This window comes from Ochotona princeps, chromosome 3, assembly GCF_030435755.1.
Source record: "Ochotona princeps isolate mOchPri1 chromosome 3, mOchPri1.hap1, whole genome shotgun sequence".
Lineage (NCBI taxonomy): Eukaryota > Metazoa > Chordata > Mammalia > Lagomorpha > Ochotonidae > Ochotona > Ochotona princeps.
This window is the reverse complement of record NC_080834.1, coordinates 118,656,971-118,682,440: the sequence shown is the minus strand read 5'-3', so window position 1 is coordinate 118,682,440 and position 25,470 is coordinate 118,656,971. Positions and strand designations below refer to the sequence as shown.

Sequence of the window (25,470 nt, the reverse complement as noted above, 5' to 3'; positions counted from 1 at the left end):
CAAGAATAAAATCTTTGTTATCTTGGCTTTATCATCCATATAACCAGACACTCTAGGCAGGTAGATCCAGGAAGAAAACCCAGGAAACAGCAGGGAAATATTACATCCACAAACCGAATCAGGATAGATCTACAAGCGGAATGAAGGCAGATCCAGGAATAAATTACAGGCATCCAGGAAACAACAAAAGAGTTCCAGAAAAATTAAGCAGGATAATCCAGGTATGGAATACAGCCAGATTCCAGATTAAAACCACGCAGAGGCAGGAATAAATTTCATGTAGATCCCAGAATAAACTCCAAATACATCCACAAAAAACAGCCAGGTACATCCATAAATAAAATACTTGTTATCTCGGCGGTATCTTCCAAATAGGTCCAGACACTGTAGGCAGGTAGATCCACGAAGAAAATGAAAGAAGCTTCAGGAAAAAAAAAAATTACATCCACGAATCGAATCAGGATAGATCCACAAACGGAATGCAGGCAGATTGAGGAATCAATTTCAGACATCCAGGAAACAACAAACAGAGCTCCAGGAAAATTATGCAGAATAATCCAGGGATGGAATACGACTAGATCCCAGAATCAAAAGCAGGCAGAAGCAGGAATAAATTCCATGTAGAACCAGGAATAAACTCTAAAGACATCCACAAAAAACAGCCAGGTACATCCACAAGTAAAATACTTGTTATCTCGGCTGTATCATACAAATAGGTCCAGACACTGTAGGCAGGTAGATCCATGAAGAAAACCAAAGAAGCTACAGGAAAAAAGTTATATCCACGAATTGAATCAGGATAGATCCACAAACGGAATGCAGGCAGATCCAGGAATCAATTTCAGGCATCCAGGAAACAACAAACAGAGATCCAGGAAAATTATGCAGAATAATCCAGGGATGGAATACGACTAGATCCCAGAATCAAAACCAGGCAGAGGCAGGAATAAATTCCATGTAGAACCAGGAATAAACTCTAAAGACATCCACAAAAAAAGCAACCAGGTACATCCACAAGTAAAATACTTGTTATCTCGGCTGTATCATACAAATAGGTCCAGACACTGTAGGCAGTTAGATCCACGAAGAAAACGAAAGAAGCTCCAGGAAAAAAGTTATATCCACGAATTGAATCAGGATAGATCCACAAACGGAATGCAGGCAGATCGAGGAATAATTTCAGGCATCCAGGAAACAATACACAGAGCTCCAGCAATAATTAGGCAGGATAATCCAGGTATGGAATACGGCTAGACCCCAGATCAAAACCAGGCAGAGGCAGGAATAAATTCCACGTAGATCCAGGAAAAAATACCAAATACGGCCAAATATAACAACTAGGTAGCATCCACGAATAAAGTCCTTGTAAGCTCGGCTGAATGAGGCAGATAGATCCAGACACTGTAGGCATGTTGATCCAGGAGGAAATCAAGGAAATAGCAGGGAAAAATTAGATCCACGAATCAAATCAGGATAGATCCACAAGCAGAATGCAGGCAGATCCAGGAATCAATCTCAGACATCCAGGAAACAACAAAAGAGCTCCAGGAAAATTAGGCAGGATAATCCAGGTATGGAATATGGATAGATCACAGAATCAAAACCAGGCAGAAGCAGGAATAAATTCCACGTAGATCTATGAATAAAATCCAAATACATCCACAAAAAAAAAAAAAAACCAGGTAGATCCACGAATAAAATCTTTGTAATCTCGGCTGTATCATCCAAATAGACCCAGACAGTGTAGGCAGGTAGATCGAGGAAGGAAACCAAAGAAGCTCCAGGAAAAAACATTATATCCACCAATCGAATCAGGATAAATCCACAAACGGAATGCAGGCAGATCCAGGAATAATTTCAGGCTTCCAGGGATCAATACACAGAGGCCCAGGAAAAATTTTGCAGGATAATCCAGGTATGGAATGCAGCTAGATTCCAGAAGCAAAACCACGCAGAGGCAGGAATATATTCGACATAGATACAGGAACAAAGTCCAAATGTTTCCAAAATAACAACCAGGTAGGATCCATGAATAAAATCCTTGTAGTCTTGAGTGTATCATCCAGGTAGATCCAGACGACGTAGGCAGGCAGACCGAGGAAGAAAACCAAGGAAACAGCAGGGAAATATTACATCCACGAATCGAATCAGGATAGATCCACAAACGATGTGCAGGCAGATCCAGGAATCAATTTCAGGCACCCAGGAAACAACAAACAGAGATCCAGGAAAATTAGACAGGATACTCCAGGTATGGAATACAGCAGGATCCCAGATCAAAACCATGCAGAGGCAGGAATAAAGTCACTGTAGATCCAGGAATAAATTCCAAATACATCCACAAAAAAGCAAACAGGTAGATCCACTAATAAAATCTTTGTAATCTCGGCTGTATCATCCAAATAGGTCCAGACACTGTAGGCAGGTAGGTCCATGAAGAAAACCAAAGAAGCTACAGGAAAAAACATTATTTCCACAAATCCAATCAGGATAGATCCACAAGCGGAAGGCATGCAGATCCAGGAATAATTTCAGGCATCCTGGAAACAACAAACGGAGCTCCAGGAAAATTAGGCTGGAATATTCAGGTATGGAATGCAGCTAGATCCCAGATCAAAACCAGGAAGAGGCAGGAATACATTCCATGTAGATCCAGGAATAAACTCCAAACACATCCTAAAAAACAATAAAATAACAATAAAATCCTTGTAAGCTTGAGTGTATCATCCAGAGAAATACAGACGGTGTAGGTAGATAGATCCAGGAAGAAAACCAAAGAAGCTCCAGGAAAAAAAATTATATCCACGAATCCAATCAGGATAGATCCACAAGGAGATTGTGGGCAGAGGCAGGAATAATTTCAGGCACCCAGGAAACAGCAAACGGAGCTCCAGGAGAATTAGGCAGGTATATCCAGGTACAAACTATAGCTACATCCCAGATCAAAACCAGGCACAGGCAGGCATAAATTCCATGTAGATAAAGGAAAAAACTCCAAATATTTCCAAATAACAACAAGGTAGATCCAAGAATAAAATCTTTGTTATCTTGGCTTTATCATCCATATAACCAGACACTCTAGGCAGGTAGATCCAGGAAGAAAACCCAGGAAACAGCAGGGAAATATTACATCCACAAACCGAATCAGGATAGATCTACAAGCGGAATGAAGGCAGATCCAGGAATAAATTACAGGCATCCAGGAAACAACAAAAGAGTTCCAGAAAAATTAAGCAGGATAATCCAGGTATGGAATACAGCCAGATTCCAGATTAAAACCACGCAGAGGCAGGAATAAATTTCATGTAGATCCCAGAATAAACTCCAAATACATCCACAAAAAACAGCCAGGTACATCCATAAATAAAATACTTGTTATCTCGGCTGTATCTTCCAAATAGGTCCAGACACTGTAGGCAGGTAGATCCACGAAGAAAACGAAAGAAGCTCCAGGAAAAAAAAATTACATCCACGAATCGAATCAGGATAGATCCACAAGCGGAATGCAGGCAGATCCAGGAATCAATTTCAGTTATCCAGGAAACAACAAACAGAGCTCCAGGAAAATTATGCAGAATAATCCAGGGATGGAATACGACTAGATCCCAGAATCAAAAGCAGGCAGAAGCAGGAATAAATTCCATGTAGAACCAGGAATAAACTCTAAAGACATCCACAAAAAACAGCCAGGTACATCCACAAGTAAAATACTTGTTATCTCGGCTGTATCATACAAATAGGTCCAGACCCTGTAGGCAGTTAGATCCATGAAGAAAACCAAAGAAGCTACAGGAAAAAAGTTATATCCACGAATTGAATCAGGATAGATCCACAAACGGAATGCAGGCAGATCCAGGAATCAATTTCAGGCACCCAGGAAACAACAAACAGAGATCCAGGAAAATTAGGCAGGATACTCCAGGTATGGAATACAGCAGGATCCCAGATCAAAACCATGCAGAGGCAGGAATAAATTCCACGTAGATCCATGAATAAATTCCAAATACATCCACAAAAAGCAAACAGGTACATCCACAAGTAAAATACTTGTTATCTCGGCTGTATCATACAAATAGGTCCAGACACTGTAGGCAGGTAGATCCATGAAGAAAACCAAAGAAGCTACAGGAAAAAAGTTATATCCACGAATTGAATCAGGATGGATCCACAAACGGAATGCAGGCAGATCGTGGAATAATTTCAGGCATCCAGGAAACAATACACAGAGCTCCAGCAATAATTAGGCAGGATAATCCAGGTATGGAATACGGCTAGACCCCAGATCAAAACCAGGCAGAGGCAGGAATAAATTCCACGTAGATCCAGGAAAAAATACCAAATACGGCCAAATATAACAACTAGGTAGCATCCACGAATAAAGTCCTTGTAAACTCGGCTGAATGAGGCAGATAGATCCAGACACTGTAGGCATGTTGATCCAGGAGGAAATCAAGGAAATAGCAGGGAAAAATTAGATCCACGAATCAAATCAGGATAGATCCACAAGCAGAATGCAGGCAGATCCAGGAATCAATCTCAGACATCCAGGAAACAACAAACGGAGCTCCAGGAAAATTAGGCAGGATAATCCAGGTATGGAATACAGCAGGATCCCAGATCAAAACCAGGGAGAGGCAGGAATACATTCCATGTAGATCCAGGAATAAACTCCAAACACATCCTAAAAAACAATAAAATAACAATAAAATCCTTGTAAGCTTGAGTGTATCATCCAGAGAAATACAGACGGTGTAGGTAGATAGATCCAGGAAGAAAACCAAAGAAGCTCCAGGAAAAAAAATTATATCCACGAATCCAATCAGGATAGATCCACAAGGAGATTGTGGGCAGAGGCAGGAATAATTTCAGGCACCCAGGAAACAGCAAACGGAGCTCCAGGAGAATTAGGCAGGTATATCCAGGTACAAACTATAGCTACATCCCAGATCAAAACCACGCACAGGCAGGCATAAATTCCATGTAGATAAAGGAATAAACTCCAAATATTTCCAAATAACAACAAGGTAGATCCAAGAATAAAATCCTTGTTATCTTGGTTTTATCATCCATATAACCAGACACTCTAGGCAGGTAGATCCAGGAAGAAAACCCAGGAAATAGCAGGGAAAAATTAGATCCACGAACCAAATCAGGATAGATCTACAAGCGGAATGAAGGCAGATCCAGGAATCAATTTCAGGCACCCAGGAAACAACAAACAGAGTTCCAGAAAAATTAAGCAGGATACTCCAGGTATGGAATACGGCAGGATCCCAGATCAAAACCATGCAGAGGCAGGAATAAAGTCACTGTAGATCCAGGAATAAATTCCAAATACATCCACAAAAAGCAAACAGGTAGATCCACGAATAAAATACTTGTTATCTCGGCTGTATCATCCAAATAGGTCCAGACACTGTAGGCAGGTAGATCCATGAAGAAAACCAAAGAAGCTCCAGGAAAAAACATTATTTCCACAAATCCAATCAGGATAGATCCACAAGCGGAAGGCATGCAGATCCAGGAATAATTTCAGGCATTCTGGAAACAACAAACTGAGCTCCAGGAAAATTAGCCTGGAATATCCAGGTATGGAATGCGGCTAGATCCCAGATCAAAACCAGGGAGAGGCAGGAATAAATTCCATGTAGATCCAGGAATAAACTCCAAATATATCTACAAAACATAACCAGTTATATCCACGAATAAAATCCTTTTAATCTTGACTGTATCTTCCAGATAGATCCAGACAGTGTAAGCCCGTACATTCAGGAAGAAAACCAAAGAAGCTACAGGCAAAAAAAAAACAAAAAAAAAACACAAAAAAAAACAAACAAACAAACAAAAAAAAATAACGATACCCACGAATCAAATCAGGATAGATCCTCAAGCAGAATGCATGCAGATCCAGGAATCAATTTCAGGCACCCAGGAAACAACAAACAGAGATCCAGGAAAATTAGGCAGGATAATCCAGGTATGGAATACAGCTAGATTCCAGAATCAAAACCAGACAGAGGCAGGAATAAATTCCATGTAGATACGGGAATAAACTCCAAATAGATGCCCAATTACAAAAAGGTAGATCCAAGAATAAAATTCTTGCTATCTCAGCTGTATCATCCATACAGACCCAGACACTGTAGGCAGGTAGATCCAGGAAGAAAACCAAAGAAGCTCCAGGAAAAAAAAAATATATATCCATGAAACTACTCTGGATAGATTCACAAACGGAAAGCATGAAAATCCAGGAATCAATTTCAGGCATCCAGGAAACAACAAACAGAGATCCAGGAAAATTATGCAGAGTAATCCAGGTATGGAATACGGCTAGATCCCAGATCAGAACCAGGAAGAAGGGAGAAATTCCATGTAGATCCAGGAATAAACTTAAAATGCATTCAAAATAACAACCAGGTAGATCCAAGAATAAAATCCTTATACTGTCGGCTGAATCATCCAAATAGGTCCAGACACTGTAGGCAGTTAGATCCATGAAGAAAACCAAAGAAGCTCCAGGAAAAAAACATTATATCCACAAATCGAATCAGAATAGATCCACAAACGGAATGCAGGCAAATCCAGGAATAAATTTCAGGCATCCAGGAAACAATACACAGAGCTCCAGGAAAATTATGCAGGATAATCCAGATATGGAATACGGCTAACTCTGAGATATAAAACCAGAAAGCAGCCGGAATAAATTCCATGTAGTTCCAAGAATAAACTCCAAATACATCCACAGAACCAACCAGGTTTATCCACGAATAAAATCCTTGTAATCTTGGTTGTATCATCCAAACAGACCCAGACACTGTAGGCAGATAGATCCAGGAAGTAAACCAAAGGAGACAGCAGGGAAAAATTAGATCCACGAATCGAATCAGGATAGATCCACAAATGGAATACAGGCCGATGCAGGAATCAATTTCAGGTATCCAGGAAACAAACGGAGCTGCAGGAAAATTAGGCTCGATAATCTAGGTATGGAATACAGACAGATTCCAGAATCAAAACCAGGCAGATGCAGGAATAAATTCCACGTAGATCCAAGTAGAAATTCCAGGTAGATACAAGTATAAACTCCAGATAGATTCCCGAGTAGTTCAAATAGTTTCAGAAATATCAACCAGGTAATTCCACGATAAAATCCTTTTAGTCTCTGTATATTATCCCCATAGATACAGACATTTTATTCAGGTAATTCCAGAAATGAAATGCAGGTGTATCCAGGTTGCTCTAGGAAAAGATCAATGTAGATCCATTGATGGTATCAATATAGATCCACAAAAGGTAATGCATTTAGATCCAGGAATAAATTTTAGGTATCTTGGAATATAATACCTAGAGCTCCAGGGAAAGAATGCATGATAATCCCGGTTGGAATGCAGTAGATCCCAGAATAAAAACCATGCAGTGACTGTATAAATTGGATTTTAATCCATTAATGAATTCCACGTAAATTTAGGAATAAACTCCATGTAGATCCTGGAGTTAAATTCTTGCAAATCCAAGAATTGAAACTTGATACATTTAGTACAAGTAGATTCAGATATAATACCGAGGTAAGTTCAGCTATGGAATGCAGATGTTTACTGGAAATACAGGTATATCCAGAAATAAAGAGAGAGTACATCCAGGAATGAAATTCAGATTCCAGGAAAAAAATCCAGGATGATCCGGTGTGCAATGCAGGTATATCCCATACTAAAATCCAGGGTGATCCAGAAATCCAACCCGTATATTTCTTGTTATGTAAGTAGAAATATCCAGAAATGTTATGCAGGTAGATTTTGAATTACATATCCAGGTTACAATCCATACAGTTCTAAGAATGGAATCTTGATTGACCCAGGTGTATAATCTAAGTAGATTCAGTGATAAAACCCAGGTTATGGATTGTATGTGGATTGTGGAAACAATTCCTGGTAGATCCATGGATAAAATAAAGGTAGATTCAAGAATGGAATCCAGGCAGACACAGGAATAAAACCCTGTACATTCAGAAATGAAATACACAAAGTTTTTTGAAAAATGTGCAGGTTGATTCATGTATGACTTGCAGATAGATTCCAGAATAAATCCAGGTAAATCCAGGAATAAAATCCAGATACATCCTGGAATGAAAAACAGGTATTTCCAGGAATAAAATCTCTGTAGTCTCAGGTATATAATCTAGATAGATCCAGATACATTGTATGGCACATAGATGCAGGGAGACAAGTGTTTCTTCTCTGTTTTTGTTTAAGCTCAAGGGCCTTGACAAGGACCCCTGTCCTGAACTCTGGTCATTCCTGGATAAGGGGATGAGAGAAGGAAGACAGTGAGCTATCGGTGTCTCTGCAGTTCATGTAGAAGCCCTACACTGAGCTGTATGCCTCAATATGACTATTGTAGCAAACTAACTGAGGGAGCGTCTCTCTCTCTCTCTCTCTCTCTCTCTCTCTCTCTCTTTCTCTCTCTCTCTCACACACACACACACACACACACTTCCTGATTTCTTTCTGTATCTCAAATAAATGATACATTTTTAATTAAATTGTTCAAGTCCTGAAAGCGCATCATTTCATCTTAGGAAGGGAGTGAAAGCATCAGTTCAGCTATTCAATGTGGACCCTGTCTGTGTGCTAAGCATTAATCCCTCACAACTCTACAAAACAAGTTCCATTCATCTGTTATAGAAAGCTTATGCTGATACCCCAAAGATAATTTGCTATTGTATTTCTGGTAAGCCTGCATTTTGAAAGCAACTCTTCGCCATGAGGTCAGCTCATGTGAAATTATCCTCCTGCAATGTTACATTTTCTATAGAAAACCTTGAATTTTTGAATCATTTTGCTTGTAATACTTTCAATTAGGGATGCTCATCTGACCACATTCAAAACTGCCTTCTGCCTCTTTGCCCTATCATAGATGACAGTACGGCCAGGCTCCGCACCAGCCCACCTTCAGCCACCCTGGGCAGCCTTCTCGACGACCAGCACTGGCACTCAGTCCTGATTGAGCGGGTGGGAAAGCAGGTGAACTTCACCGTGGACAGGCACACACAGCACTTCTGGTCCAAGGGTGCAGCAGACTCCTTGGACATTGACTATGAGGTGAGTTGATGCTCCCTGCACATCCCCAGGCTGCTTGAGGGAGAGCAGGAAATGAACAAACAAAAAGATCTCAAAAGATAAAATATAAATTGTAAACAAAACAGGTAAAAGAAGGGGTGGGGTACCAAAGTGCCTGTGTCTGGGTCTCATCTCCCCATCCTCAGTGCTTCATGGTCAAATAGGGATAGGGTCCCTTTAGAACCCTGGCAGTGTGGTAGGGACATACACAGGAGATATAGCCAAACTCTGAGTAGGTTAAAGGAGCAGGTCTCCTTTTCACTTCTTTGGCCTTTGCTCTGTCCTGTCTATGTCCATGCCCAATCATTCCCTCCTAGAACAACAACTTCAGTTAGCTGGGGTAATCTCCAGGAATCTGCAATTTGCAGTATAAACTCTTATCCTTCACTCTCACCCCCCATTCAGATGTTTGATTTGTAAAGACAGAGTTGTTGTTTTTGGTTTGGTTTAGTTTGGTTTGGGTTGGTTTGGTTTGGTTTGGTTTCCTGCCCTGTTGCAGAAGTGGCTTAAAAAATAAAAAAAGCCCAGCTCTAGAAACTGACAGCTAAGAGTAATTCCTGTGGAGATACAGAAGCATATAGTCTGCCCCTACAGTCCACTGAGCGTTGGGCTGAGGAACACTCAACACAGCTCACCGAGGCCCTATGCCAGACTTGGGGGACGGTGGTTACAGCTCAATAGCTGAGGGCAGACTACAGGCAGTGAAGCCCTGGGCACTGGCGGGATGCAGAGAACAGGATCTCAGCCCAGAAAGATGCCTTCCAGAAGGTTCTGCTACTCTTGGGAGGTCCTGGAGTGGAACATGATGAAGACATGCCAGCACACGGCGATTTTGATGCCTGGCATTCTGGAGTTTAGAGTGTTCAAAACAGTCAGCTCCATGATGTGCCGCCGTCAGCTTGTACTCTTCCTGAGGAACAAAGAGTGAATTTCCAGGAATTTCATGCTAGACAGTAAAGACAACCATGATTTCAAAAAACCTCTAGGTCATACAGATTTGTGAACAATTTAAAATGTAATATAAATCCCCTGACTATTGGTTATTTTATAATATTACATTTAATTGATGTATTTCTATCTACATTCATAATTATTTTCGAGGCTTTAAATATTCTATCTGGTGGTCGGAATTCTCTCAACTGTGTGGCTACAGAATATCTCTTCCCAGTTAAAAGGCTCAGGGTATCCCTTCAATACTTTGAAATTCACCACGTGAAAGTCTTTACAAACTGATATGGATAAGCCTCAAAATCTGAGAGTTTGCTTAGTAAATCAACAGATGTCAGCACGCTAAAAGCCTGACTTAGAGCTTGTTTATCTACACTGTGTGGTTAGAACTAATCTGTATTTTTGTAATATCTGTATTTTTTTAGCTAATCTTGTATTTTTTGTTGGTTTCTTAAGGAAATTTTCTAATAATGAAAAAAATGTGACATAGATAATTCAGAAAAAACCAACATGATTCTACATGTTATTATTATTATTTGCAAACTATACAAGATGCATTGCTTAGATCAGAAAGTGATGTGTGTGTGTGTGTCAGAGAGAGAGAGAGAGAGAGAGAGAGAGAGAGACCCTGAACAGCCTGTTTTTACATAATTGCAGCATATTGTGTGATGTAGTGAGCAAAAACACCAAATAAGAGTGAGGTGATAAGGCTGGTACTATGACCTAGCAGTTAAAGTCCTCACAATGACTGTGCCAGGATTCCATATGGGTGCCAGTTCTAACCCTGCTTCCCATCCAGCTCCCTGCTTGTGGCCTGGAAAAACAGTCGAGGATGGCACAAAGCCTTGGGTCCTTGCACCTGCATGGGAGACCCAGAGAAGGTCCCGGCTCCCGGCTTCAGATTGATGCAGCACTGGCCATTGTGGTCACTTGGGGAGTGAATCATCAGATGGAAGATCCTTCTCTCTCCTCTTCTCTGTTAATCTGATGTTGCAATCAAAATAAATAAATCTTAAAAAAAAAAAAAAGAGAGAGAGTGAGGTGATAGTCATGTGAGCCAGGTTAAAGAACTTGAATTATGATGGACAAGGCACCACTCAGAAGCTGTTTTGCAGGATGGTGGCATGGCTAGTTTCATGCTTTGGACTAGCACTTTTTTAGGCCTGTTCAGGACCAGTGCAAGGCTTAGTCCTTGGAAAGTTGAACAAAATGAAAGTTATCCGACCCACTCAGACGTGTGAGTCAGACACTTGGGGATAGGGCTCAGCATTCTCTCTACTAGAAGACCCTGGCTGACAGTCTGCTTTCCAATGGCTGAGAACCAGGATGTCCAGCAGAGATATGGTAGGGTCTTGGCAACCTGGATTCTATGGCTTGCAGAGAAGGAAAAAAGGGGCTGTTGAAAGAAGAAACCCTGCCAAACAGGAACTGCAATCACTTGCTTGATTACATAACAGAACGATGGTGATGGGTATAGAAGCAGTGAAAAAACTGGTACCCAAGAGGTTTTAATCTGTTATGAGCTCTGAAAAGGATCTATTCTTTGAATCCAAACATTAGCATAGGATACTCTGGATAACATACACCATTTATTAACTTCTAGGAAGGGTTTGTTATTCTTTGATGCAGAACCTAAGAGAATAGGTAGATTTTTTTTTTTTTTAGCTTCTGAAAACTAGAAGCCCAGGAATATCAACTACTTTATTAAATGCTTATTTGATTTTAAAAGAAAAGACCACCTAATGTATTAAGATTATTTCAAAGGAAACAGATTTCTTTCATGAACGCAAAGAATCATAAAATCATTAAGTTTCTCCATCTCCCTTAAATGTTCTCTCTCTAAGGCTCTGGCCAACTTGTAAGTTGCCTCTCTATGGTTTCATATGAATAGGGTCTGTATTAGATCACAGTTAGTGATATAAAATGTAATGTCAGCATTGAGGGAAATATAATCCAATAATGTTTCAATTGATGAAGCTGAAGATGCTGTCTTGAAGGCATACCCGTATGTTTTGTTGCCTTTAACAAACAAGCTTGGCACTTGCCTCTGAGCAGCTCTGTTTTAAAGATGCCAGACCTTTGCCATATGGTGTGCCCAGCTTTCGCTGATGATCATAAAAGAAGACAAGTTAACTGTAAAGGCAGCGAGACATGCTGGTTGCGCTGGAAGACAAGCTTTGCAGCGAGACATTCTGGTTGTGCTGGAAGACAAGCTTTAGCGGTCAAGAGGTGTTAACGGCTGCAGCGGTGAGAAGGCTACCCTGTGCTAACTGTCGCGCACGCGACTCTGGCACGTGCCCACCACGGGACAGCAGGAGGTGCTTGCGCCTGAGGCCCATGCGCTGGTACCTACATGCGCCCCACGTGAGCTCTGTGCCTTTGTCTCAACCTTGGGCTGCTGCCATGACCTGCCTGACCGTGCTTCTCAAGCTGCACCATGGCACAGCACTTCAGGCTCCCGTTGCCCTTCATGGAGGTGGGGCGCTTGTGCAAGGGACCCAGGTGGTGGTCACTGAGCCTGCCCTTTCCTTGGACATGCAACTTGAAGGACTTTGTCACCTGGGTCTCCAAGTTCCAGTTCGAGCAGCGAGTGATCCAGTACAATGAGCAGCATCATGAGTTCCATCTAGAAACCCAATGGGTCCATCCTGCTGTCACGTCTGCGTTTTACAGATGGGGAAACCGAGGCCCACTTCAGGATGCTGCTAGTGTGCTGCTCCAGTTAATGGCTTCAGAGGTGGGGCCTGCAGAGCAGTGGAAGGTATGTGGATCGCACAGAGGATATGTCGCTGGGTCCTGGATTCTTTAAGAATATGACCAAAAGTATCTGCAATTTTCCCAACATGTTCTTAGATCTCAGACTCTTTATATGGAATTGACTGTGCCTGGGACAAAGGTAGGGAGCAGGTATTGTACGTCAAATGTTGGTGGGGGCTGAGAAGCTTAGACAGTTTCCAGTGACAGAAACTGTGTGCTTACGGAAGAACTTTGGCACAGGGCAGAATTGCCTTCTCTTTCTGTTGTGGTGGCTGTTACCTTCAATTTCCCTTCAATTTCCCTTCAATTTCCCTTCAATTTCCCTTCAATTTCCCTTCAATTTCCCTTCAATTTCCTTAACGGGAATTCTGATCCTGGTTGTGCTTTAGCTCTTCACCATTGAGAAATTCAGCTCAAGTTTAAATAAAATAAGTGAGACTTGAATCTCCATTGTCCCGTCACTCATTTAAAGAAAAAAAAAAAGTTTCACTAACGCATGAAGCGTCCTGCTCCTTAGTAGGCACAAACAAAAAAACAAAAACAAATTAAACAACTGCTCTCTAGCTTGATTTTTACACTTGATCTTACCAAAGGTCCGGGAAGCAGTTTTAGCATAATTTTTGTCAAGATTTGCATTATATCTTCTGAAATGGTGGTAATGTTGGTATATTATTTTTTTACATGCCGTGTGTTTCAGAGATTTTGCTTCAAATATTAAGCTGCAGTAATAATTTATAATGGTTGATGATTCATCTGTTCACCAAGGATTAACCATTCATACATCATTTTGCCATTTTAATCTTTTGATTTTGAATATCTTTTTTTTTTCTGAGACAATGACTTCAGCAGCCCATATTTATGATGTCATACTAATCCCGGATGGCTTTAAGACATTGGCTTCAGGGTTTTTCTTAATATTGTGCTAAAAGTGTCCACTTGGGCATCATCTTCCATCAAGATCTCCACCAGAGGCCCAGTATGGTTATGTAAGACCTCAGGAAAGCAAGTAAGCAGATCCAGGCTTCATGGAACAGGCTTCACAGAGCAGACATTCCTCAGAGAACTATAGTAAAACAAAGTTTGTCCCAGGTCGAAGAGATACATCCTGTCCAGGTCTAGGAGATACACCCTGTCCCAGATCTAAATGCACCCAGTCCTCTGCTCCTGTCATTTCCCTGGTACTCATCCACAAAGAAGGCCACAGTGTTTCAGCCAATTCACAAGGAACTCTAGAGAAAAGATTGCCCAGATTAGGCTGAAACAGGCAGGGGCTAAGCCTATTTTCTACAGCAATCAGAAGCAGCAGACAGAATGACAATGTGAGAAACAATCTAATCATAAAATGGCATTGATCATTTTTTCCGTAATCACTAAATGCAATAAAAACAGACCAGAAGAATTTACACATGAGACTGAATACAGGAGGAAGAGATCCCTGGAAGCCATTTCAGAAGCAGCCTTCTTGGTTTAGGATATTCATGTAACAATACTTTTTCTCTAATTTTCCAAAAATGACATTTTACATGTCTGTAGCTTTCTGTGTTATAGATGAAAAATCAAATCTAGGTTTATTTCTTTTTGTAAGATTGTTAGTTAGATTCTAACCAGAAAATAGGCAGTGATCTGCATACTTCAAATAGAATGCACTGGGAATTTGGCGCAGTGGTTAAGAACTGTGTTTGGATGCTTGCATTGCATACTCAAGTACTCATTCTGAGTTCCAGGTAGTCTGCTTCTGACACAGTTGCCTGTCACTGAACATTCTGGAAGGCAGCAGTGATGGCTCAAGCGATTGGCTCTCCGACATCCATTGTGAGAGACCTGCATTAAGTCCCTACCTCCTAGCCTCAGCTTTGTCTCTTCCCTGGCTGATGTGTATTTGGGCAATGAACCAGTTGCTCGCATGCACGTTCTCTCTCTCTTTCTCTCTCTTTCTTTCTCTGTCTCAGGTTTATTTACTTCATTTGAAAGGAAGACAGAGAAAGAGAGGAGAGGACATTATTTCTTATTTGCTGGTTCACTTCCCTAAAGGCTGCAACAGCTGTGGTTTGACTAGTCCCAGCAACCACAACGTAGTTCAGAGCTCCTACCTGGGAGGCAGAGACCTGTCCCCTTGAGACTTCACCTGCTGTGTCCAAAGTGTAAATTAGCAAGAATCTGAACTTGAAAGCAGAGCTGAGACCAACCAGATATTCCAACAGGAGATGTGGGCCATTCAGAGTCTTCAATGTAGCACCAAGTACCCACCTCTGAGATAATATTGGAAAGTACATTTTATGGGAGACATATACAGAACAGGGTGTCTAAAGATCCCACAAAATGGGAAAAAAAAACAAGCAATTGAGAAAATATGATACTGCAGGAAATGATCTGTGCAAATAATGGAAGAACTGGCACCAAAAGTTAGATAGTGAGGGAAATCTGGAGACTAGCAATAGCAGGTAATTCTTACTACACATAAGTTCAAATGTCAGAAGAAAAAAAGTGATGCTCACGGGCACCCAGGTGTCAGGGTCATCTGGCAGAAGTGTGTCTGGTAGGATTTACGGTTATAGGGGAGCTGTGCCTGTTACCAAAGATGTGACCTGAGGCAGTGAGGAAGGTGGAGACATGTCCTGTTCTCTCTTGTCCTCTGCCTCCCCCTCCAGCTTGCCACCAGTGTCTCTCCTTGTGCAAAGCCAGCTGAAAGTCACATGTGGTTTTAGCCATTCAGACATTTATAGGCTAGGAACAGAAGGATTTCTCCATGATAGAGTTTGCTTTTAAAAATATTTATGTGTATGTATGCATGTGTGTGTATGTATGTATGCATGTATATGCATGCATGCACGTATTTGACAGGCATTATTAAGGAAGAATAGGACGACACTAAGACGGACATGAAGGCAGAGAGAAATCCCAGCTTCTAGTTCATTCCTCAAAGGTACAAAGCAGGCCAGGTTGGGCCAGGCTGGGCCAGGCTGAGGTTTGGACCTGGGAATTCAGCGCTGGTCTAGCTATAAGTGGTTAGCACAGCTGGGTTTTTAACCCAGGTACTTGAAAGGGGATGCAGGGACAACAGAGGCATGTTAATCAATCCCCAAGTGCCTGCTCCTCCATGAGCACATTGAATATGCAAACTGTAATCTTTCTTCAAATCAGGAAAGATTTCTTAATTTATTTCCGTCTTTTTTTCCATTTCTTAGATTAACTTTTGGATCCCTTTTTTCCCTTTTGTTTAGCTACTGTGATTTCTTCCTGTTAATATTTTTGTCCTCTGCTGAAAAATATTTCTTGGGTCCAGCGATGTGGCCTAACAGGTAAAGTCCTCGCCTTGAACGCACCGGGATCCCATATGGGTGCTGGTTCCATTCCCACCAGCTCTGCTTCCCATCCAGTTCCCTTCCCAGGGCCTGGGAAAGCAGTGGAGGATGGCCCAAAGCTTTGGGACCCTGCACCCGCATGGGAGACCTGGGAGAATTTCCTGGCTCCTGGCTTCAGATCAGCGAAACTGTAGTCAAGGGTCACATGGGGAGTGAAGCATTGGATGGAAAAACTTCCGCTGTGTTTCCTTCTCTCTATATATCTAGTATTGCAACAGAAATAAAATAATCCTAAAAAAAAATAGAGAGAAAGAAAGACATTTCTTCCACCTGACCATCCAGATGACTGATTTGGTTTTCTCATGCAGCTGGCACACTGCATGTTTAAAGTTTAAACTGTCTTTTTCTCTAGTTCTTCAAGGTCCTTCTGGTATTCTAATCACCCACACATGAGAGCTGTCTGTCACTTTCTGCTATGGTTTTGCCTGACAGACATGTAAATGACACATAGGATGTTCCTGGCACTGTTCTAACATTTTAAAATACTCCTTGCTAATAGTCGTTTGATAATTCTGACTCCCCTTACTATTCCACATCAAGAGAAGTCACCTGTCTAGTAGCACAATCTGGCTTCCTCCATCTAGGCAAAAATGGCCATTAATAGATCATTTTGTTTCCTCCTCCTCATTTTGAACCCTTAGCATCTGTGTCATGCTGTAAGGATTCTCTGAGCTGTGGTAATATGTGAGTGTTGGGCAACTATGTTTTTTCTCGTCTGTCAGAAGTAAACAATGGGAAGGTGAAGAGTTGTTCTTACACTTTTTTAGGCAGGAAGGAAGGCTCTTTGCCCAAAGCATCCCTGAGTATGACAATCTCTTCTGGTCACAAGGGCTAACAGAATTTCAAGCCGGCAAAATAGCTTTCCTTTTCAAGAGTATAATTATGCATTTATACATTATTTTCAAAAAGCATTTAGCTTAGCAATTCTCATTTATGAACAAAACAAACAACTTTTGGAACAGCCTTTTTCAAAAATCTCTTAGGTGTTTTAAAGTTACCAATTGTCTAGAGTTACATCTTGCTCTTAGTAATCTGAATAAACCATACCTATATTTAACTGTTAGACTTTAGCTATAATGGGTACAATAGGTCTGCTGGAAACTAGAAAGTAAAGCATCTATGTTTAGAATTATGCAACCCTGAGCAAGTCGAGACAACTGGATCTCAGATAGCCTATGAAACCACCTGTAGGATTTCACACACTCTTGTACTTTTTAGACCTGGGGGTATACCCATAATGACTGACGACACCCCAATCAGATGGTCACTTAGATTAGGGAGGAGAACTTGAGGAATGTACATATCAACAATGAGAGGTAGTATACCAATAACCAATTTGTTCATCTAGCAGGTGCCTTTCCTTGGTCTGTTAGTTCCTGTTTCCCTGCCCGGGGGAGAAAGCACCTCCTTTTGATCTGTTATCTAAACCTGAGGACTAAGGAGGTTCTCCCCTGCAAATTTTTTTTTTGAAGATTTATTTGTTTCTACTGGAAAGGCAGATACATATAGAGAGAAAGATCCTCCGTCCGATGGCTCACTCCCCAAGCGGCCGCAACAGCTGGAGGTGAGTCACTCCAAAGCCAGGAGCTTGTTCCGGGTCTCTCACGTGGGTGCAAGGTCCCACGGCCCCCGGCCACCCTCAACCACCTTCCCAAGCCACAGACAGGGAGCTGGACGGGAGGCAGAGCCGCAGGTGTTAGAACCGGCACCCATATGGGATCCTGGCAAGTTCAAAGTGAGGACTTCAGCTACTAGGCTACCGCGCCGTGTGCTTTAACTGCTAAGCTATCGCACCAGACCCCTCCCTGCAAATTTTCAGATATTTACTAGCATTCCTATGTGTGCACACTTAATTCTACTGTCAGCACACATTAGGTATTAATGTTAAACACTTAAACAATGTTCTAATAATATCTTAAAAGTATAAACAATCATATATATAAAACTTACAAAATTCATTTCTCAACATGTTTAAGCCTTTAGGGATTTTGACCCAGCTTTTCCTTTCCATTCTGATAGGCATACTTCTGTAGGACAAAATATTCTACAGGCATTTATCTTCCTTAATAATCTGCTAATTTTCTTAATTTTCTTGATTTACATTTTGCAACAATCATGTGCAATGCCAAATGCATCAATTTTCTAAATAAAAGCATACCAAAATTTAAATACAATTGCTTTAAGCAATTTTCAACCATTTCTCCCAGTTTGTGGAAACACATTTTAACACAAACCCACCTCAAAACTGGAAGTGGCACCTTTTTCAAATGACCTTTCTCTCAACTTGGCTGTTGTCTTAAGAGGCTCCCTAAGAATTTACTGAAGCTAGTTGGCAGGTTTAGTTATCAATAAGATGGAAATAGCTTAAAAGGAGATGTTAAAACACTGTTGTTCTTCACAAAGAATCAGACTTCAATTCCATTGTTTAAAGGTAAACAACCAGAAATTAGACACATCATGACCAATTTTTTTTTACTTTTTCCAAAACATATTTTTTTTGTTTTGTTTTGTTTTTTGTTTTTGTTTTTTTATATTTTTTATTAATTACATTGTATTATGTGACATAGTTTCATAGGTACTGGGATTCTCCCCACCCCTCCCCGTACCCTCCCCCCATGGTGAATTCTTCCACCTTGTTTCATAACCACAGTTCAAGTTCAGTTGAGATTCCCTCATTGCAAGCGTATACCAATTTTACCATACATTTTTAAAGAATGTGTTACTTTCCTGTAAGGCAAAATCTCACATAATTCTTTGTAAATAAGAACACAAATAATTTACAATCTTGACCAATTTCATGATTAGGAAACATTTTGACCGATGGAAATATTCATTTACTTTAATAGCATCTATGATGCAACAAATTTAGCATAATTTTATAATATTGTGAGATTACAATCCAAATTATTTTAAATGACAATCATATTATCCAAATTTTGTCTCAATGTTTGAGAGTTCCAGGGATCCTACTAGAACTTTCGAAGTTATGGGACTGACTTTGTTTTGAACTCTGAATAATTTAGAGGTGTAAATTAGTTAAATAAAAAGTACATTTAGCATTCAACTGAACATGTTAACGAATACTGTATGTTAGACCTGATCAGTGCCAGCACAACATTGTAAGCTGAAGACCAAACATCCCAACTGCCAAGGAGACCACGGGGGACTGGAGTGCCTTTGGAGACCGAGAACTCTGAGGTCATCCACTCCCGTTTGGACCTACCACATGGGATGGAAGAAGCCCAAATCCTTCCTCGCAGGATCCAAGGGCATCAGAACAACAGCCAGGAGCCCTGAGCAGTCCGCAGAAACAGAAGAACACTAAACTTCCTTCAGGACTAGGGAAGGGAGCTTTCTCTGGTCCTTACTTAATTCCAACTTTGGATCCCCACCCTCTCTTGCAATGACCATCAGGGTAGCTCCAGAGCCCCTCCGCCCAAAACACACACACACACACACATACGCACATTAGAATAGACAGAAAACAACAAGGAAAGCTTAGAACCAGACAGGAAACAGTCAGCGTGGACTCACACATACCTTACTAGGTAGGACACAAAGATTAGCTACTCCTCACTAAGGTACTGAAGATTTCTCTGCACAGCCCTCTTAAAACTGTTCTGCACCTCAATTGTTGACATATGCCTTGTTAGAGTTATAAGCCAGTTTTGACTGTCGTAAAATCTGCCAAGTTCAGCAAAATTAGACGTCAACACTATAAACTGCTAAACACTAAAATGAAAATAGACACGAGGCAGCTGAATAGTACTCTATAGCCATTTTCAGGTGGATAGAAGACGGTAGTATATAAACTAAAATTGGAATGTCAATGAAGTAGTCGCAGGATGTGGTTAAGAACTTGCATTTTTTTAACATATTGGTTACTCAATACCATGTCAAATAATTCCATAATGTTGTAAATTGTTGTTATGTTATGGCTTTAAATTGATCGGGAGGATATTCTGCCAACTCTGCCTTCAGACCAGAGATGGTCTCCCCAAGAAACCGTTGAATTTACCTAGATAATAAGATGCTGGACTCTATGCTTGGTATACACTTGCAATGAAAGAATCTTGACTGAATTTGAAATGTAATACTGCAGCAAGATGGAGAAATCCACCATGGGTGGAGGGTACGGGGAGGGGTGGGGGGAATCCCAGAGCCTATGAAACTGTGTCACATAATGCAATGTAATTAATAAAAAAAAATAATTAAAAAAATAGCTTTCCTTGAGGCCTAGTATGGTTATCAAAAACTCAGGAAGGCAAGTGGGCAGATCCAAGTTTCATGGAGCAGGCTTCACAGAGCAGACCTTCCTCAGTGAAGCAGAGTGTAGCCATCTTCATCCCAGGTCTAAGGAGATACACCTTGCCCCAGGTGTAAGAGATATACCCTGTTCCAAATCTAAGACATGCACCCTGTCCCAGGTCTAAGAGATAACCCTGTTCCAAGTCTAAGATACTCCCTTTCCCAGATCTAAGTAGATATACCCTGCCCCAGTTCTAAGGAGATACACCCTGTTCCAGGTGTAAGAAATGAACCCTGCCCAGGAATAAAGAGATACACCCTGTCCCAGGTCTAAGAGATAAACCCTGCCCTCCACTCTTGTCATATGACTGGCATCCATGAAGAAGGCCACAGAGTCTGCCAATTCACTCGGAGCTCGGGGGAAAATATTGCCCAGATTAGGCTGAAATGGGCAGGGGCTAAGGCTATTGTTAGAGCAATCAGAAGCAAGAGACAGAATGACAATGTGAGAAACAGTCTAATCATAAAATGGCATTCTTCATTTTTCCCATAGTCACTAGATGCAGTACAAACAGACCAGATGACATTTACACAGGCGAGTGAATGCCAGGAGGACCAGATCACTGGAAGCCATTTTAGAAGTAGTCTTCTAGATCAGGATTTAGGATATTTAGGTTAAAGTTCTTTTTCTCTAATTTTCTCTTTTTTTAATTTATTTTTTTCTATATAGACTAGGATTGCCTCCCTAAACTCCCACCCCTGACAGATTTTCTCTGTTTTACTACAATGCTATATTCCTTAATAGAAAAAAATCATAATTCCATCAGTCTCTTATTCAAGTGTACCAGACATTGCTGGTACAGACAATGTCAGACAGTCCAGCGTCCCATTACCTACACATTTTCAACATTTTCATTGGGAATCCATTCTTCATTTGGAAGCATTATACCCCCACATCTGTATATGGTAGGCCCCAGTACTACATCACTATACATTTCCATAGAGAAGCCATGAAACAAGGTCAACAACCGGTATGAGTTAGAACAACAGCCACCAGTACAACAACAACAAATTACAGCTCCATGAAAAAATGCACCACTGAGTAACCAACACAGGGGTGACAGAAAGGAAACACTAAAATCTCTTCCAAAAAAAAAAAATAATGCCACTGCGTAATCCATGAGCCAGTTATGAATTCAACAAGAGAAAAGAAAATATTTGGAATAAATAAAACAGAACTAAAAACATCAAAATACATGGGATGCAGCCAAAGGAAACAAAAAAGAAAGAAAGAAAGAAAACAGTATGGATCGGATTATTAAAGTTACACTTTCCATGTTGGTTTCCTTATATGAGAGAGAATATACGGTATTTGTTCTTTTGTGATGGACTAGTTTCAATGACCATAATGGTCTTTATTTGGGACCACCTGGTTGTAAATAGAATAATTTCATTCTTCTTAATAGCTGAACAATATTCCATGGAGTAGATGTACCACAGTTTCTTTAACCACTCTTCTTTGGATGCACATCTGTATTGTTTCCATATCTTTGCTATTGTAGATTGTGCTGCTGCAAATATAGAGAGAAAACTTTGCAAACTACACAAGTGATAGGGGACTAATATCCAGGATTTAAAAAGAGCTTCAGAAACCCAGAGATAGAAAAAAAAAATCCTGTAACAAATAGGCAAAGGAAATAGACATATTTTTCAAAAGAACAGATTTAAATGCCTAACAGACACAAGAAAAGATACTCAGACTCCCTAGCCATCAGAGAGATACAAATGAAAAACACTTTGAGGTACCAGCTAAATCCAATGACACTGGCCTACATTCAGAACTCAATTAACAGTACCTGGTAAGTGGATGTGTGGAGAACAGTAAACTCCTTCATTGCTGGTGGGAGTGTAGGCTAGTACAACCATTGTGGAAATCAGTATGGAGAGTATTTGGAGAATTGCAAATAAATCAGCCTTATGATCCAGCTATCCCACCCCTAGGAATATACCCAATAGAAATGAAATCTGTGGGCCAGGAGCAATAGCATAATGGTTAAGGTCTTTGCCTTGAACGCATCGGTTCTAATGGCCACCGGTTCTAATCCTGGCAGCCCCACTTCCCATCCAGCTCCCTGCTTGTGACCTGGGAAACCAGTCGAGGACAGCCCAAAGCCTTGGGGCCCTGCACCAGCATGGGAGACCCAGAGAGAAGTTCCTGGCTCCTCACTTTGGCTTCTAGCAGCACCAGCCATTGAGGTCACTTGAGGAGTGAATCATCGGATGGAAGATCTTCCTCTCTGTCTCTCCTCCTCTCTGCATATCTGACTTTGTAATAAAAAATAAATAAATCTTTAAAAAAAAAAAACAAAATACATTGCTCCTTCACTTAGCCATTGAACCTGGGTGTAGATATAAATTCTGTCGCTTCCCTCTCTGTCTCTCCTCCTCTCTGTACATCTGCCTTTCCAATAAAGTAATTACATTTTTAAAAGAAAGAAATAAATGAAATCACCATATGAGGAGGGGATCTGTAATCCTATATTTGCAGCAGTACAATCTAATTTTCCAAAAAATGACATTTCGTATGCTGTAGCCTTCTGTGTCACAGAAGAAAAATCTAATCTAGCTTTCTTTACTGTTGTTACATTATTTGTTAGATTCTAACCAGAAAATAGGAAGTGATCTGCATACTTCAAATAGAATGCACTGGGAATTTGGCACAGTGGTTAAGAACTGTGTTTGGATGCTTGCATTTCATACTCAAGTACTCATTCTGAATTCCAGGTATTCTGCTTCTGATACAGTTGCTTGTCGCTGAACATTCTGGAAGGCAGCAGTGATGGCTCAAGCGATTGGCTCTCTGACATCCATTGTGAGAGACCTGCATTGAGGCCCGCCTCCCAGCTTCAGCTTTGTCTCTTCCCTGGCCTACTGTATACTTGGGCAATGAACCAGTTGCTCAGTCTCCTCTCTCTCTTTCTCTCTCTCTCTCTCTTTCTCTGTCTCAGGTTTATTTACTTTATTTGAAAGGAAGACAGAAAAAGTGAGAGGGGGAAGTTATTTCCTACTTTCTCGTTTACTTCCCTAAAGGCTGCAACAGCTGTGGTTTGACTAGTCCCAGCAACCACAATGTAGTAAAGATCTCCCACCTGGGAGGCAGGGACCCATCCCCTGGAGACTTCACCTACTGTGTCCAAGGTGTGAATTAACAAGAATCTGAACTTGAAAGCAGAGCTGAGACCAACCAGACATTCAACAGGAGATGTGGGCCACTCAGAGTCTAGAACATAGCACCAAGTACCCATCTCTGAGATAATATTATAAAGCTTATCTTAGGGGAGTTTTATATAGAATACAGTGTCTAAAGAGCTCCCAAAATGGAAAAAAATGCAATTGAGAAAATATGATACTGCAGGAAATGATCTGTGCAAATAATAGAAAAACTGACACCAAAAGAAGGTATGAGAGAAATCTGGAGACTAGCAACAGCAGGTAATTCCTACTACACATAAGTTCAAATGTCAGAAGAAAAAAAGTGATGCTCACGGGCACCCAGGTGTCAGGGTCATCTGGCAGAAGTGTGTCTGGTAGGATTTACGGTTATAGGGGAGCTGTGCCTGTTACCAAAGATGTGACCTGAGGCAGTGAGGAAGGTGGAGACATGCCCTGTTATCTCTTGTCCTCTGCCTCCCCCTCCAGCTTGCCACCAGTGTCTCTCCTTGAGCAAAGCCAGCTGAAAGCCACATGTGGTTTTAGCCATTCTGACATTTATAGGCTAGGAGCAACAGGATTTCAGCAGGATAGAGTTTGCAATAATGTATACATATACATGAATGCATATATGCATGTGCTTGACAGGCATCATTAAGGAAGAATAGGAAGACACTAAGACAGACAAGAAGGCAGAGAGAACTCCCAGCTGCTGTTTCATGCCTCAAAAATCCACATCAGGTCGGGCAAGGCTGAGGTTTGGACATCCGAATTCAGTGCAAGTCTAGCTGGAAGTGGAAGCAGAGCTGGGATTTGAACATAGGTACTTGAAATGGGATAGGGAGGTAACAGAAATATCTTAACCAATCACCCAAGTGCCTACTCCTCCCTGAGCACTTTGAACACGCAAACTCTAACCTTCTTTCATCTCAGGGAAGATTCTTTATGTTATTTCCATCTTTTTCCCTTTATTAGATTAACTTTGTCCTTTTTTCATATCTTCTGAATTCCTTTTTCAGATCACTTGAATATTGTGAATTCTTAAAAATTGCTGTCCTCTGTTGAAAGATATTTCTTCCAACTGATCATCCATATTACTAATTTGGTTTTTTGGTGCAGCAGGCACACTGCATGTTTAAAGTTTAAACTGTCTTTTTTTCTATTTCTGCATGGTCCTTCTGGTATTTTAATCACACACTCGAGAGTTGTCTGTCATTTTCTGTAATTATTTTGTTTGACGGATATGTGAATGACACACAGGATGTTCCAAGTGCTCTTCTAATACTTTAAAATACTCCTAATGGTTATTTTGATAATTCTGACTCTCCTTACTATTCCACATCAAGAGAAGTCACCTGTCTAGTTCCACAATCAGGCTTCCTCCATCTAGGCAAAAACAGCCACTAATGGACCATTTGTCTTTGCTTCCTCCTGATTTTGTACCTTTAGAATTTGTGCCATGCTGTAAGGATTGTCTGATCTGTGGTAATACGTGAGTGTTGGACAACTATGTTTTTTTCTCTTGTCTGTCAGAAGTAAACTATTGGAAGGTGACAAGTCATTCTTACGCCTTTCTGAGGCAAGGAGGAAGGCTCTGTGCCCAAAGTATCCCTGAGTATGACAATCTCTTCTGGTCACAATGACTAAAAGAAATTCAGGCCAATAAAATAGCTTTCCTTGAGGCCCAGTATGGTCATCCTAAGACCTCAGGAAGACAAGTAGGCAGAACCAAGCTTCATGGAGCAGACTTTACAGAGCAGACCTTTCTCAGAGAACCAGAGTATCACCATCTTGTTCTTGTATCTATGAGATACACTCTGTCCCAGGAT

General features: G+C 40.9%; 1 protein-coding gene across 1 annotated transcript in view; it reads left to right on the top strand.

Annotated features, from left to right (window-relative positions):
• Nucleotides 1-25,470, top strand: part of LOC131479845 (contactin-associated protein-like 5) — a 523,312-nt gene that overhangs the window by 199,091 nt on the left and 298,751 nt on the right. Inside the window, exon 6 of the mRNA XM_058661312.1 lies at nt 8,914-9,098. Coding sequence (XP_058517295.1) covers nt 8,914-9,098 — 185 coding nt within the window. The remainder of the gene's footprint in view (nt 1-8,913; nt 9,099-25,470) is intronic.